Raw genomic sequence first — 17,574 nt, 5'->3', positions numbered from 1 at the left:
GGTTTCTGTGTATGTCTCAATTTTTTTATTGGTTTTGAGATATTCCAATCCATTCAATAAGTTTGTTTTGTTGTTATTCGATTTTATGAGAAATCCCTGTGTTGTTTGGATGATGATATCTTGATTATTAGGAAAGATAGAAGTCCAAATATCAGCGAGTTGCACTCTTGTTGTATTCGTTTTTGTTGCAACAAAATAAAGATGTTTATAAATCGGGCGGTGTGTGAGAACCTTTAAGCTGGTTCGTTTGTTTTGTGTTTATTTTGTCGATTTCCATATTTTCCGTGGATTTCTGAGTCGTAATTTTGTGTTTTGTTATCGACGGAAAGATTGGCTCCATATGTGTTAAATCGGCGTGCTGCGGTTCGGGAGACGGTTTATCATCTATTTTTTGTTGCCTGATAATCTTGTTTTTGTCTTTTTCCGTTTTTTCCTACTTTCCACTGGTTGAAAATTCGAATTCTCGTCTGAATCATCTGTCGAAGCTTGCGATTTTTCGCTGACTTGAGACATCTCTGACGAGAAGATCGCCTCAAAATCTGACTCCTGCACGGTTAGTGTCGGACGCTGAATTTTGACGCTAATTCACTTCGCTACAAATCTCAAAACATACGTGTGTTCGTTATCGCGATTGAACACAGACTGGACTGAGCTTTTTTTGCGATAAATTTCGATAAAACCGCTTTTTCATGTATGCTTTTCAGGGTAAGTATCTCAGTCAAATCCAGAGTATTCTGTTTTGCCCACTCGATGGCTATGTTCAAAGCCTGAACTGCTTCTTCGTGTGAGACTTTAACTGACTCAGCAGACATTTCACACTCGCTTTCGTCAGATTCGATACACTTTTCGAGATTATTATCTTCATCCTCGTTCCATTCAGCTATGTCTTGTCCTGTGTATTCCATAGGTTGTAAAGCTTGAAGAAAAGATATTGTTTGTCCAACAACAGGCGCCATACCTTCCTTCTCAGTGAGCTGTTTCTGTAAAACTGATAGTGGCAAATCCTCTTCATCTAGCAAATTTTGGTCATATTCAGTTTTGGTATTCACTATCGCATCCCAACATTTTTTTATAACCTGAGGGCTCAACTTGTTCCATGCAGCAGCTAAATTTATCATTGCATCCCTCAGTGTGATTTTGTTGAGGGCAGATCCTACCGGATCATCTCCACTAATGATAGAACTAAGAAGGAGATTCCTATAATGAAGTTTTGTTAGCCTCAGTACATTCTGATCCATCGGTTGTAGTATATAGTGAGAAGGGGTTACAGTTCACTGCGACCTTAAGGTCTATTGTGCCCCCTAACAGAGCTGTTTTCATCGCGCCCTTTACAGCTCGCCTTCCAGATCCAGAGATCTGATGAAATCCAATATCTGGGACGGCTTCAACGAGGATAATTCCCCACTCCTACAAGTTTCTTGTCCAAAGCACTCCTTCCTTTGGCTTGCATTGGCAAAGCATTCCGTAACCAGGTGAATAGGAGTTTCTTCCTCCTCCTCACAGAATCTACACTCGTCAGTGTCCGACAAATCCATTCTCAACAGATGCTTCTTTAGGCGACAATGTCCTGTGAGAAAGCCAGTGAGTAGGTGTAGTTGGTTCTTACTGAGATCCAGATATTTTTTGGATCTAGCAGTTTCAAAGTTCCGAAGGAACTTTTTGCAGTGATCCATTCCTGGGAGATTCCGCCGGAGTTTTTCCCTTTCGGCTTTCTCCTTCTCCATAAACTCCTTCTTGTAGGTGCATTTTCTTATACCACAGAAGGCTTCTGGGCCAGTGAGTGGCGTTTGTGCGCTCTCTCTGGCAAGTGTATTGGCCTTCTCGTTTCCTACGATTCCCGAGTGACCGGGAACCCAGATTAAAGAGACCTTATTCTTCTTGCCTACATCATTGAGTTTATTCCGGCACTCCCAAATCAGCTTTGAATCAATGACATAGGAGCTCAGTCCCTTTACGGCAGCAACACTATCTGTATGAATAGCTATATCACACTTCTGATAGTTTCTTTCTAGATTTACATCTAGGCATCTTTCGATTGCTAGTATTTCCGTTTGAAGGACGCTTGTACAGGAGCCTAACGATAGTGCACACTTGGTACTTGCCCCATAAATCCCAGCGCCAGCCCCTGTAGCGGTTTTAGAACCATCTGTATACCATTTTAATGTATTTTCTTTAAGATTGTAGTCGGTGTACTCCCGTTCACAATCTTTTCTTTTACTTAGCATTGTACTGAAATTTTTCTCAATGCTTACTTTCTTGATCATTAAGTCACTAGGAAGGTTTGCAGATGAGATGTAGTCGTTCAGGGAGGACCAAACTCTCTGACTCTTGATTCTCTCGTTACCTGTTCCTTCCTTAGATAATCTGAGGATGGCCTCATGAGCTACCCTATCAATAACTAGATGTAGAGGTGTGAGGTATGTGATGATCTCAAGCGCCCTAGTTGGACACGTCCTCATGGCTCCTGTGATGCACACACAGGCAAACAATCGGTTGTATGAGAGGCCACATTTGGTGGCATAAATATCAAAACAAAATTTCCATCACTGGTTTTCAGTTCCTCAGCTGATGGATGGGACGGTGCATTGTCTGAAAGAAGCAACGCTTTCTCAGGAAGATTTTGAGTTCTTAGAAAGTTCAGAATGACCGTCCAAAAAAATTGGTCGTTAGAGGCATGTATCAGATTGTAAAAATATTTTTTTTTTCTATTTTTCTCTATTCAGGATATTTTAAGGATTCCTTCTGTAGAAGATAAGTCAGTTCAAAATGACCGGCCGAGAAAATTGATTGCTAAAGTATATGGAGGGATGACTAAAATATCCTAACATAATTTTTTTGTGCATACTACAGCTCTAAAGATCAAAATGAACTATTCAGTCTACGATGAAGCACCTATTCCTCATTTTTCAAGTTGAGAATGGCCGCCCAAGAAAATTGGTGGATAGAGGAATGTATCAGAATGTAATCAGAAAAAAATTTCGTTTTATTCTGACAGCCCTAGAAATCGGTTCATTAAATGAACCGATTTCTTTTAAGGATTCCTTCTCCAGAAGATAAATCAATTCGAAACATCCGGCGAAGGAGATTGATGGCTAAAGTACATAGAAGGATGACGAAAATATCCCTCACATAATTTTTTGTTTAATCTACAGCTTACAGGATAAAAATGAACTATTGAGTCTACGATGTAGAGAATATTCCTCGTTTTGTGAGTTCAGTATGGCCGACCAAGAAAATAGGTGGATAAAAGAATGCTTTTAGAATTCCTTCTCCACAAGATAAGTCAGTTCAAAATAGCCGGCTAAAGAAATTGATGGCTACAGTACATAGAGGGATGACTAAGATATCCCTAACATAATTTTTTGTCCATACTAAAACTCCGAGGATAAAAATGAACTATTCAGTCTACGATGAAGCGCATATTCCTCATTTTTCGAGTTCAGTATGGCCGACCAAGATATTTGGTGGATAGAGGAATGTTTTAAGGATTCTTTTTCCCCAAGATAAGTCAGTTGAAAATAGCCGGCCAAAAATATTGATGACTAAAGTACATAGAGGGATGACTAAAATATCCTAACATAATTTTTTTTTGTTCATACTAGAGCTCCGAGGATCGAAATGAACTATTCAGTATACGATGAAGCAAATATTCCCCATTTTCTAAGTTCAAAATGGGCGGCCAAGAAAATTGGTAAATACATGTACATATCAGAATGTTCTCAAAAAAAATTTGTTTCATTCGGACAGCTCTAGAACACCACCTCCAAAGATCAAAATTAACCGATATTCTGTTTTTTTTTCTAATCAGAATGTTTCAAGGATTCCTTCTCTAGAAGATAAGTCAGTTCAAAATGACTGCTATTCACTGAAGTGCATAGAGGGATGACTAAAATATCCTAACATAATTTTTTTTCATGCCTCAGCTCCGAGGATCAAAACGAATCATTCCGCCTTATGAAGCGCATAATCCTCATTTTTCAAAATGTCTGGCCAAGAAAATCGTTGGATAAAAGAATGTATCAGAGTGTACTGATGAAAATTTTTGTTTCATTCTGACAGCCCTAGAACTCCACATCAAGGGATCAAAATAAACTGATATTCTTTTTTTTCTATTCAGAATGTTTTAAGGATTCCTTCTCTAGAAGATAAGTCGGTTCAAAATTACCATCCGAGGAAATTGATCGCTAAAGTACATAGAGGAATGACTAAAATATTCTAACATAATTTGTTGTTCATACTACAGCTCCGAGGATCAAAATGAACCATTTATGCCCGTTTTCACCAACGATCCCTAAATTTTAAGGAATACCTAAGCCCATTTAAGAGAATCTTAGGTACAATTTCGTTTTCACCAACGTTTAGAGAACTCTTAAGTGCTAGGGGACACCCTAAATTATAAAAGCCCGAAAGTCGATCCCCTATCGAATCCCTAATAAAGTGACAGTGGATTTTGACTTGTCTACGATACGCAAAAATAATTTTTTTTGAGAAATGGATAAATGTTAGCCGTGAACTTGTGGAAATGATCGCTCTTCGAAATCCCAATCATCAAATTTTGAGGGGTTGGTTTGAGATTTGTGTATTTATTTGGAGACACGGTTGTTTGGGAAGTGATTGAACTAAAAACCACTTCAGAGTGATAACTTCTAAACACCAATTTCTAGCAAATGAACAATAATATTTGAGAGCTTTCAAGAGTAGAAATCGCTCGAATACCATAAAGCACAGCTTGTTGTTAGGAATAAATAGATGCAGTTGTGTTGAAATTTTGTAAAAATTTTTGAACATATTCAGTGGAAGTTTATGAAAAAATGCGGTCATGTTGGAATTTGGCGATTCTTTATATCTCGAGAAGGATGTTCGGTGGCACCATATAGAATGCTCCGTATGACTATCAACGCAAATGTATCATAATGTAATCAGAAAAACCACCTCCAACGATGAAAATGAACCGATATTCTTTTTACGATGGAGCGCACGCTACTTTTTTTTTTCAAAATTTGGGATGACAATCCAAGAAAATTGATGTTATGGGTGCATGGCGAAATAAATTTTCTTGGCCATTTTAAATTTTCAATACAAAAAAGAGGAACATACTCTCGATCGTAGAATGAACTTATCAGTTAGAGCTCTAGGGCTGTCAGAAAGAAATAGAAAATTTTCTGAGTAAATCTGATACATTTCTGTTGGCCAGCCGTTTTAAACATTCGAAAAAATGTGAGGAACATGCTCTCCATCGTCTACAGAATAGTGGTGGTTCAGTTTAATCCTTAGTATATTTATAAATTCCTCTATCTAGTCTATCCATCCATTTCTCTGACAGTCTATTTTGAACTGATATTTCTCCCGGAGTAGAAATTCTTGAAATATTATGAGTAGAAAAAAAAGTATGAAATTATAGATCATTGATTTGGTGGTTGAAGATGGATCCACCGAAAAAATACATCGCTGGGCTTACTAGTAGTCTTCTAAATTTGTAATTACGTTATCTAAGAGAGTAGAAGAAGTAGGAGTTACTCTAGTTGGTTCATGAACCTCTTCATATGGGCACCATATCCCTCTAACAGTAAAATAGAAGTTTTTGCATCCCAACAAAAGTAGTACCAAGCAAATTGATGTCACCAGTAATTATGTAATTATGACTGTTTTCAGATGTAAGCAGCATAAAAATCATCCTCTCAAAGAACAAATAAACATCAGCTCGATAATAACTGTTCGGATGGTACTTGGATAAAACTATGTATTTTTTCGAGCTAACAAGCGCCTCAATTGCAGAACACTCAAAAACACGGAACACTGAGTTTAACCAAATCTGCACGTTCTGTACAATAAATTAAATTTTTAGAATAAATAGACCTTCCACCATGAAGACGAGGTGGCCTACACTATTTGGAAACTGAAACTCTGCCAATGTTCTGTGATAGTGACAAACAATACGGTTAGATTGTTAAAAAACTGTTCTAACCTCATTATGGAATTTGGACTGAACGTTTCGATACGAGACTACACATTTCTATTCCACTGTTCTGATTATTTGATTTTGCTTAGACGAATTTCTCTGCAAGTACGGTCAACTTGAAAGAATAATATTCTTTTGGTATGTTTGATTGTGATTTTTTACATATAACCGCTTTGAAACCATTACTGTTGAGATATTTTGCTAGCATATCTGGTTGAAGCATGGTCCTCCTCCACTTCTTGCTCAATTTTTGTGACCCCTTGAGTTTGATTATTTATGTGCGCCAAATTTAATCTTTTTTGGCAATATTCTCAAGTGTTGTGGATATCTTTTTTCGATTTTCCTCAGACCCGCCTCAGCGTCCGAATCTCTGATGATCATCATCATCATCATCATCCTCATAGTATGAGTCCGCTTCAGTTGATGTTTCCCCAACTGTTTTACAGTCTTGACATCCGGTACAGTACCAATCCAATTTAGCACCTTTCAATTCTTTCAGATCATCCTCTTCTAATCTAGTGCACTGTTCATGGAAATATTGCTAGCATGTGCCAGCACATGGAATCTTGTATTTCGATTTAGGAATTTCCTTTTTACATTCGCCACATTGTAATCTCGTACTACTAATTCCCATATTAAACACATATAGATGAGTTTACTGGAGGAACCAATGCTACGTGGAAGGATTTGTGTAAAGGAATTTAGGTCTGAGAGTACAATTATTGCTCAATGGAATCACGTTCCTGGTAACATGATTATAGCCGATGTTTTACCGAGAGCGTGTAGTGGTCAGCAATTAGTTCAAAATAGATGGTGGGAAGGTCCGGATTGGTTGAGGAGAGGTGTGTCAGACTGGCCGAATGCTAAAGCAATAAATACACATTGCAGCGATGACGTGCTTCTAGAACAGTGTTCGGAAGTAAACTCTACGTTAGTAAAAAATTTCTCGAAAATATTATTGTCTGGATATTGAGGTTTTATAACAATTGCATATTAGATTAGATTAGAGGAGTTCATTCAACCTCGCATGCGCCTTGACCAAAAGATCTATTGTGCATCCCCGCGCTGTTTACCAGTCAGGCAGTAAAGTCTCAATGAACGTCACCACCTTTCTGGGGGCCACATCCATTATTTGTTCCGGCTCTATATAGGCTCGACTTTACAAGTAGATCGGCTCTTTCATATCTTATTTAAGTAATCGTCTTCACTTATCATCTAGGAAAGTACATATTACGAAAAATGATGATATTTTTCAAATTTAATACGAATATCACAAAAAAACTAAAAACAAAAATGGTTTTATCGAACACATTTTTCTTTCGAAGAGAACCGTAAATACGAATGAGGACGACCCATTCTATAGAATCGAATAACGAGAAATATACATTGAGTTATCTCACCTTTCTGTATATAAGAGATGAACAGGCTATTCTTATTCTCATTCCAATTCTATTAGAATAAAGATTGCAGTGATGATTCAAAACACAATTCAAAAAGGACATGAGTATGACGCTGGCTCCAAGAAACCATCCCTCCTCATTATTCCGCATGGGGCTGTTGAAAAAATTGATGAATTCGGCTAAAACCGTAGGCATGCAAAATCTGCAAAAAAAAACATGGGATATCAAGTTACATGACAATTCAATTCAACTACGTATCGGAAAAAAGAAACTATAGTACTGATTTTTTTTTTCCACTGAACGTAATTTTTGTAGCATATCTCATTTACTTTTTGATACAAGGACACGATCTCTTATCAAAATAATCCGTTTTCATAACATACGCTGTTAACCGTCCGATAAGAGTAGGCGATATGGGCCTTAGAACATAAATACATGGAATGGACATTGACGTGCTATAAATGTATTTGTTGTAGTACAAACATTCGATGCTTCTCTGTCTAGCTCGACACTAAGGCAGCGGCGTAAAATAAATAAATTCATATAGCTCCTACCTTTTTGTACGGAAAATTGACGTGACAATGATGTCAGATTCAACTATCTCAATTGTGATTGGCGACACTAAGCAACTATCTCACTCCAGTCTTTGGGCAACAACAAATGTTTATTTTCTATTCCTTGTATTTATGTTCCAAGACTGCGCTAACTGTTCCGGGCAGTTCACTTCTGGAAACCAACGGCCATGATATAAGAACAACAAGTATTCTTATATCATGCCAACGGCGAGTTCAGTACGACTGCTGCAAGCAGTATTTGCACATTGCATACACCGACCTTCCTCTGATCGCGTCACCCGAAATGAGATTAAAGGCCTTGCCCACCAAAGCAACGCAACAGCGACGCGACAACGATCCGATATCCCCAGCTACGTGTATCTTTCGTACTCATCCCATGTTTTCCCACCAGAGCTACGCAACAGCGACACAATTAGAACGCATTTAAATCACGTTGCTGTTGCGTAGCTGGTGAGACAACGCCCTAAATGCATTAAGATCTTATGCAACCGATGCGCTTCGAGGTTCGATCAGCTGTCGGATATACGAACGCTCATTGAATCCCTAAAAACTGATTTATCTAGAAAAGTTACTGCCCTGGAACAAGAGATTGGGAAATGAATAAAAAGAACGATTATTTTAATAAAATCGATTCTTTGAAAACTTTGAAGTTTGAAGCGGCTGTGTCGGAATCACTGGAGCAAATTGAGACGTAGCAAAAATATTATTTTACGTGGGGTACCGATCGCTGGGGGATCGACTGCGGAACACAAGGAGGCCGATCTGAGGGCCATGAATTCGGCGGCTGTATAGCGGGATGTCGTTCGTTTGGGACGAGGTGCAGCCAGAGCGCATCCACCACTTCTTAAAGTGGTGTTAGGCGACGAACGAGATGTCGGCCACACAGATTACAGAGTAGGTCGCCATACATTGAGGAATAAGGGAAAATTGTTGCGCTGTGAGGGATGTCAAGATAACGGACGACAAGACGCCATTTCAGTTGGGGTATCTTCAGGAGCTTCGTGGAGAGTTGTATCGTCGCACAGAACACACCAGTGACTTACTTTATGCATCGTCGTTCTACTGTTGGCGAGAGTGGTCTTACGATCAAATACATTCGCGGAACACCCGAGATAGTGAAGGCTGCGGTCCAAAAAAGGAGGAGAGGATTCTTCAACTTGCGATTTCTATACACGAATTTGGATTCTCTTTTGGTAACGTTTGATGATTTACTCTTGACTGTTTATGATATGGATCCGTCTTTCATTCTTTTATGTGAAACTTGGCTCAGCCCGAAAATCCCTGATTCTCTAGTTGAAATTAATGGGTATACCATATATCGTTCCGACAGTCTCTCGTACCAGTGGGGGAGTGTGCATTTACATCAAGTCAGCTTTTCTCAGTTCCTTCTCAGTTATACCATTCTTTCTTGACTGTCCTAACACTGACACAATGCCTTTGAGATTGAGGTGTGGTTCTTGCTCTATAACCTTAGCGTGTATTTATGGACCACCCGACTCAGCTGATGTGGATGACCAGATTCTATATGAGAAAATACCTCAGTTAGATGCGGCTGAGACCAATCCGGTTTCGACCGGGGACTTTAACTTTCCTCAGATCAGGTGGCCCTTAATTAGTTCAGCTAGTCAGCCCAATTCTACAATAAGTTTCAGAAACTGAATATCATGATAATTGACTTATGGAATCCATTATCAGCGATGCCATGGGAGATTTCTTTCACGGCAAAAGTCCAGATTCCTGGACGGCAGCACGGTTTTGTTTCCGGTCGATCGGTAATCACTAACCTCTTGCAGTGCATGAATGACTAGAGTGCCGCGTTTGCGGTCGATGTGGTGTACCTGGACTTTTCAAAGGCCTTTGATTGGGTACCGCGCCGTAGGCTGCTTCATAAGCTAGAACATGTTGGGTGCGGGAGAGGTTGCTCTAGTGGATCTCCTCATTTCAGACCGGTCGGGTGGTGACTTCCATTCGATGGCTCGGCCTGTCCGGAGTGATGTGCCTCAGGGGTCCGTGCTTGGCCCATTGCTTTTTCTGGTGTTCATCGCTGATCTTCCTCTACTTTTGTGCCTGAGCTCTTTCTTCGCGGATGACATCAAAATATATGCTGATCCAGGCGCAGAATTCGAGCAGCTCCAGCAAGGTCTCGATGAACTGGTGAGGTGGTGAATTGACTGGATGCTACCGCTCAATGTTTCGAAGTGTGTCGTGCTTCATATTGGGAGGTCATATACCAGTTCTCCATTGGCGATGTGGTCCTATCGAGTGTCGATTTCCATGTTAATTTGGGAGTTGTGACGAGCGACCTGTCGTGGTCCAGCCACATCACGTCCGTTTGTAGAAGAGCGAATTCGTACATATACCTTCTAAGCCTTCTGCCGGTTGTCTTTCCCCACAGCAATAAAACTATACAAAACCTTTACCCGACCGATTTTGGAATTCGTGGGACATGTGTGGAGTGCGGAACTTGTGCGCGATCGCTGTTTATTGGAGTCTGTTCAACGATCTGCCACGCGAATGTCGTTTGGCCGGACCAGGCCATCATATGAGCGGCGATTGGTGATGGCCAATCTGGATTCTTTCGAACGGCGCAAGCTACGTGGTGACCTCATTGTGACTTATCGCATCCTGCGCAATTTCGTCAACTGTGATTTGAGTCATCTTTTTGTGTTGAACAGTGATACTCGTTTGCGTGGACATAACCTGAAGCTGAAAAAGCAAAGATACATTCCTACTGTGAGGCGGAATTTCCTTCCCAATAGAATATTCGATCATTGGAACTTCCTTCCACCTAGTGTAGTGAGCGCCCCATCTGAGAATAGTTTTAAAGAACTGTATGATGACATTTAATTTACCATTCCTCTTTTGTTTATATTTGAATATCTTTATCATTTGCTGTTATGCACTTGGGTTTGTATTGTTGGACTTTTTTTTCATTATACTGAAACCCTTGTCCTCGATTCAAATCTCAATGTAATAATAATAATAATATATCGCCAAGGATCCCTCAGTGAAGAACGATAGCTGTCGTTATGGCTGTGCGACACATGAAACTATCCAGCACATCACCGGGGGATGTCAGAAGTTCGCAGGCACGGAGTACAAGTATAGACATGATGCTGTTGCCAAGAATTGGCAATAATACACTAACGCTTAAGTTCGAAAAAGTTTCCTTACTACAATTACCATCCGGATGCAGCATTGGGAAATGAACATCACAAGCTCTACTGGGATCGCACGGTTCTCACCCACAATAGAGCAGACCTCATATTGCTCAATAAGAATGAGGACAGAGCACTATTCATCGACGTGGCGATTCCAAATAATAACAATCTTCTAGATAGACACACCGAAAAAATTACAAAATACAGAGATATAGAGGAACAAACCAGGAGACAGTGGAAGCTGAAAGATATAAAGACCATCCCTATTGTCATTTCATCTACATGCCTGATACCGAAGAAACTACCGGAGAACTTGAGGTAACTGCAGTTGGACGAAACTATAATAATAATAATAAGCACTATTCATCGACGTGGCGATTCCAAATAATAACAATCTTCTAGATAGACACACTGAAAAAATTTCAAAATACAGAGATCTCGAGGAACAAACCAGAAGACAGTGGAAGCTGAAAGATATAAAGTCCATCCCTATTGTCATTTCATCTACAGGCCTGATACCGAAGAAACTACTAGAGAACTTGAGAAAACTTCAGTTGGACGAAAATATTTATAAAGTCATGCAGAAGGCGGTACTGCTCGGAACGGCGAGAACTGTACGCAAGTACATGGGGAATGCAGAGGAACACCGTCTGCTCCGACAGGAAGTGCGGGTGGAGCAGGAATCCAACCTACAGCAGGGAGCCGAGGAGCGACCCGGACCCGACCACCACCACCAGCCCGAAAACCTGGAAAGGGCTCCAACAGAGCTTAATCCTTTTGATATCTGAGATATCTGGGATAAGTGAATTTTCCTCTGGAGAGGAGTGTGAAAGCCGCAAGGCTAAAGTCATAATAATAATCGACACTCCGAAGCAAAAGCTAAGTCTGTATGCAGAAGGCCTGAGAAGATATAAAAGCAATTATAGCCGGAAAAGAGACAATAATTCATTCGAAAAGTCGGAAGAAACTTTCTACCGGTCACTCACATCTTCTGATGGAGAAAATGAAAAGTTACCACCAAAGGAAGCCATTGAACAATTCTGGACCGTACAATTATCAACGAAACCTCAGTTCAATGGAGATACCGGATGGATTGAAGATGAAAAGTCTGAAGCTATAAAATATGAGCCGATGCAACATGACATGATCACAATTGAAGAAGTAAAATCAGCTATCAGAGGACTGCACAACTGGAAAGCACCTGGGCCTGATGGATTACAGAACTTCTGGATCAAGAAACTATGGATCATGCATGACAAATTGACCTCCGCAATAAATGATGTCATTGAAAATCCTGAAAGAATGCCAGTATTCCTTACATATGGCACAACATACTTGTTACCTAAAGACCAAAGGAATACAGAACACCCATCCAAGTACCGACCAATCACATGTCTTCCAACGATGTACAAATTAATCACATCGTGCATTTCAAACCGAATTCACAACCATTGCGAAAGGAATAACATCATCGCCATGCAACAGAAAGGATGCACCAAAGACAGCCGAGGGTGCAAAGAACAACTAATATATATAATAATAGATTCAGTTATCTGCGATCAAGCGTTCTCCAAGCGAAGAAATCTTTACGCTGCGTACATAGACTACAAAAAAGCATTCGATTCTATACCTCACGAATGGCTCTTGACGATCTTGAAGATTTACAAGGTGGATCACAATATTGTTAAGTTCCTGAAAAACGCCATGTCAACCTGGCGTACTAGTCTTCAAATGAAAGCAGCAGATGGCTCCATTACAACAGGACCTATTCCAATAAGACGCGGAATTTTCCAAGGGGATTGGCTGAGCCCTCTGGTTCTGCATGGCTCTGAATCCCTTGTCTCATAGATTGAACTCTACGGACTACGGATTTGCCATCAAAAGCGGCAGTAGAACTATGATGAAACTGAAGCATCTACTTTACATGGACGATTTGAAACTCTTCGCATCTACCAAAAAACAAATGCAACAGATGCTGAAAATGGTGGAAGGATTTTCAGAAGACATCAAAATGAAGTTTGGATTAGAAAAATGTCGACTGCTGAACATAACGAGAGGGAAAATAGAAGATGGTACATTCAAACTCAATGAAGGTGCAGAAATTGAAGCATTGAAGGAAGGAGACACATACAAGTATCTAGACATAAAACAGGCAAGAAAAATCAGTCAGACCCAGATGAAGAAAGAATTAACGGAGGAGTTCACCCGAAGATTGAGAAGGATAATGAGAACTGGTCTTAACAGCAAGAATCTCATAAAAGCGATTAACACCTACGCTTGCTCGGCGCTGAGCTATTCATTCGGTATCATCTCTTGGACGACCACCGATTTAGCAGCTTTACAGAGAAAAATAAGGACGATGCTGACTAAACACAATAAACATCACCCCAAAAGATCAATAGAACGGACAGAGCTGCCACGACATCTTGGGGGTAGAGGAATTGTTGATTTGTCCAACCGTATGTCCCAAGAAATTGAAGGACTTTGAAAATATTTCCTGAGCAAGGCTGCTTCGTCAGAACTCCATCGAGTAGTTTGTGTTGCTGATAGTTCTACACCGTTGAAGCTATACAACAGGATCACTTGGAAACCGTCGAACACTCTGCAGAAAGTAAAATGCAAAAACTGATTGGCAAACCTTTGCATGGAAGGCACCAGAACGAGGTCAACCATGATTACGTCGACATATCTGCGTCGAACTACTGGTTGACTTCCGGAAGGTTGTTTCCTGAGACAGAGGGCTTCATGCATGACATCCAAGATCAGGTGATTCCAACAAGAAATTACATGAAATATATCGCCAAGGATGCCTCAGTGGCGGACGATAGCAGTCGTTATGGCTGTGCGACACATGAAACTATCCAGCACATCACCGGGGGATGTCAGAAGTTTGCGGGCACGGAGTACAAAAATAGATAGATGACCAGACAGTTTTGTTTTTATTATCTGAACTTTCTATTATTTTTCTATAATTTTGTTTTTTCATTTTGAATTAATAAGCTGTCATATTCACGTTTAACTTTGTTGTACTCATCTATAAATCTCTCATCATTTATACTGCATACTAGCAGCACATCCAATCTTTGTTTCATTTGCTTCTGAGAAGAGCTTGGGTGTTTGTACTTTTTGTTTCTTATTTTAAAATTTTTGAGTGGACGAACTACATTAAAATGTTTCAAAAATATATCATGGAAAGCATCGAATTGTTTATTTACATCATCCGAATCATTCAGAACTGACCAATTCTGACTGCTCAGTAGAGCTTTCAACACTTGAATATTTTCATCTGAGCAAATTCTTCTACATCCAAACTGTTCTCTGGGCATGAATGTCATTGTCTGCGCTCTGTGGTCAGAAATATGAGTGTCTAGGACATACGAATGATAAGGTATCCTAAGGTTGGTAAATATACCATCAATGCATGTGCAACTTGTAGACGTTACCTTAGTTGGTTCAAATATTGTTTGTTTGATATTATGGGAATTCAGGAAACCAATTCCATTTTATTCAAAACAATGTTCAGTTTCTCAATTAGAATGTTTACGTTACCATCATTATAAAATGTGAAGCATATAATCTTATTGTTGTTACTTGAAAATTCCACTGCTGCACACTCCACAGAGCCCTTCACTGAAATCTCACCCATGTCCTTCCTTTCATACACACTCAGATCTCTATGTGTGTATATGACTACACCACCATGTTCTCCCTGTTGTCTGCAAAACCATGCCTTAAGTATGTAGTCTGGAATATTTTAGTTCCTGAGCTCCTCTATCGATTTTCAATGTTCAGAGAAACAAAGGATTTTTATATCAATGTTATTTTGAATTATGTCTTCAACTTGTTCCGCTGAATTTCCAATTGATCTGAGATTTTGATGTACTATGGTAAACCTTTCATCATGTGGCTTTGTTGTGGCAAGAATCGCTAGATCTGAGTTCTCACTACATTCTGCTGGTACCTTCTTTACGAAAAAAATTCTGAAATGAAAACTCTCTGACCACTATCCCTTCAGGCCATACTTCTGGATCACACAAGATTTGAAATAATTCGCCAGAAGGAACTCCCAAACTAAAAGCGGCGTTTTTACCAAGAGTTTTGAGTTTTTTACTTCGATGCTCTCATGTTCATTGATATCCTTCAAATAGTCTTTAATGCCCTGTTCGGATGTTTCATTTCCTTCGACTCGCCCGACGTATACCCATCGTTTCCTTGGGGCTCCCTTAATGATTGTGTTTTCTTTGAACTTCTTTGAACCAGTACAAATTAGGTTTTTCTTCTTTCTTCCATACCTGACAGCATTCCATTCATGATTAGTAGTTACCGGTATTCCCTCATTTTTATTAGAATCATTCAGTATAACTTGACTTGATTGTTCTCTATTTGTTTTGTTATTAACTGAAATGTCATTGTCGGCAATCACGATTACAGGGTTCTGTATGTATATGTATATCTATAGAGTCATGCAGAAGGCGGCACTGCTAGGAACGGCGAGAATTTTACGCAAGTAGATAGGGAATGCAGAGGAGCACCTGCTTCGACAGGAAGTGCGGGTGGATCAGGAATCCAACCGACAGCAAGAAGCCGAGGAGCCGCCCGAACCCGACCACCACCACGAGCCCGAAAACCTGGAAAGGACTCCAACAGAGCTTAATCCTTTTGATATCTGGGATGAGTAACTGTTGCTCCGGAGAGGATTGTAAAAGCCGCAAGGCTAAAGTCATAAAGAATATATTCGACATAAACTCATTATACGGTAGTAGTTGATTTTTTCCAAGGGACCACTCCGTATATGAACTTGAAACAGATTATACGATGTTTCACAAAATGAGTTTTTAAAACGAAGTTGGAACAAGTTTGAAATACCAGGTGGCCAAAGAGCTAGTTTCAGCTTTTTCTAAATATTGAATTGATGTGGCCGATACTTGATGAAAATCCTTAATTGAACTTGAAACAGATTATACGATGTTTCACAAAATGAGTTTTTAAAACGAAGTTGGAACAAGTTTGAAAAACCAGGTGGCCAAAGAGCTAGTTTCAGCTTTTTCCAAATATTGAATTGATGTGGCCGATACTTGATGAAAATCCTTAATTGAACTTGAAACAGATTATACAATTTTCACAAAATGAGTTTTTGGAACGTACCAATAACTTGAAATACCAGGCAAAAAACTCCGCATATTCCTTTAATTTATTGATTAGACGTTATTAATAGGAATTCGACTGTAGGAGTCGTTGTGGGAAATGCGAACGCGGGCAGACATAATAAAGAAAAGTAGGTACCCTTCCAATGCCGGAATTTCAAAGAAACTTTCAATCTATTAGTTAAGCGTGATTCATAGATATAAGATCATTTGAAAAGGCATCATTGCTCACAACAACCGATCATCAAATAGATATGGAACGGTAAGATTTGTTTTTCTGTTTAATCGGAATGGATGTGGAGCAAAGAATGGTGGAGATCAAGAGCGACAACTGGATTTTGAAGCACATTTCGAAATGTCATGTGCAGAATGCAAACAATTAACACACCAATTGATGCTTTGAGCGATTTTCATCTTTCAGCTTGAGTTTTGAACAGAAATAAAGAGCATTTTTATAAATACTATATGATGAATTGCATTGATTGCATTTTAGACAAGAAGCAAGAAAAATAGAGGTTGATTTATTTGAAGAAAGTTTTTGTTTGTTTGGACTTGTGGAAGTGGACTGTAGGGTTTGATAGACGTAAAAGAGCTGCAGATTCTAAAGCGGTGCACTGGTTCAGAAGGAACTTATGTGAATTTTTGAACGATGGAATATCTGACGAGCATTCTTGTAATTCAAAACGTTTTATTGTAGCATTATCCGATTTTTGAATTATAATATGACAAAGTAGAATGTCCCACTGATCAACAGGTAAGCCAAAGTTTCTCAAAGATGACAAATTTTCAGAAAATGTATCAAGTAGGTTTCTCAAACCTTCAACCGACTCATTTGTCAACTTTGAAATGTTTGTGATCTTTTGCCAACATGAATTTGCCAAAAGTCTTTTATTTTGATACCGTTTAGTCAAAGTTTCGAAAGCAATATGGTAATTCTATGCAGTTAATGGAAAACCGAGTGGAAAACCTTTCAGCTGAGATTCCAAAGAACCCAAAAGATATTGAAACTTTTCAATGTCTGACAAAATAGCATTTCATGAAAATATCATCATAAGTTGTCCAATCATTATAATTTCCGCTGTATGATGGCAAAGAAATCTTGGGAAGTTTGACATTATGCGAGGCTTTCGAAGCTTTGACCGAAACATTGTCAATTGTAGGAAATAAATTACTATAAGTTGTTTTTATTGTGAAATAACTATCACCCTTCCTACAGCGTGAGAACAAGAAAATAATTCATATTCAAAATATTAACCAAATTGAAGAGATAAAAAAACAATCATTAATGATTATATTCAACTCAACTTTGTTTTTTTATCTCTTCAATTTGGTTAA

The 17,574-nt window shown here is 39.2% G+C and overlaps 1 protein-coding gene across 2 annotated transcripts in view; it reads right to left on the bottom strand.

Moving 5' to 3' along the window:
* Nucleotides 1–17,574, bottom strand: part of LOC123311970 (ATP-binding cassette subfamily C member 4-like) — a 161,063-nt gene that overhangs the window by 102,443 nt on the left and 41,046 nt on the right. For both annotated transcript variants that reach the window (XM_044896114.1, XM_044896113.1), the window contains exon 5: nt 7,360–7,561. In XM_044896114.1, the coding sequence (XP_044752049.1) occupies nt 7,360–7,561 (202 nt within the window). The remainder of the gene's footprint in view (nt 1–7,359; nt 7,562–17,574) is intronic.

This window comes from Coccinella septempunctata, chromosome 4 (genome assembly GCF_907165205.1).
Source record: "Coccinella septempunctata chromosome 4, icCocSept1.1, whole genome shotgun sequence".
In the NCBI taxonomy this organism is placed as follows: domain Eukaryota; kingdom Metazoa; phylum Arthropoda; class Insecta; order Coleoptera; family Coccinellidae; genus Coccinella; species Coccinella septempunctata.
Note: the sequence above shows the minus strand (reverse complement) of the source record. Positions and strands in the feature narration are given on the sequence as shown.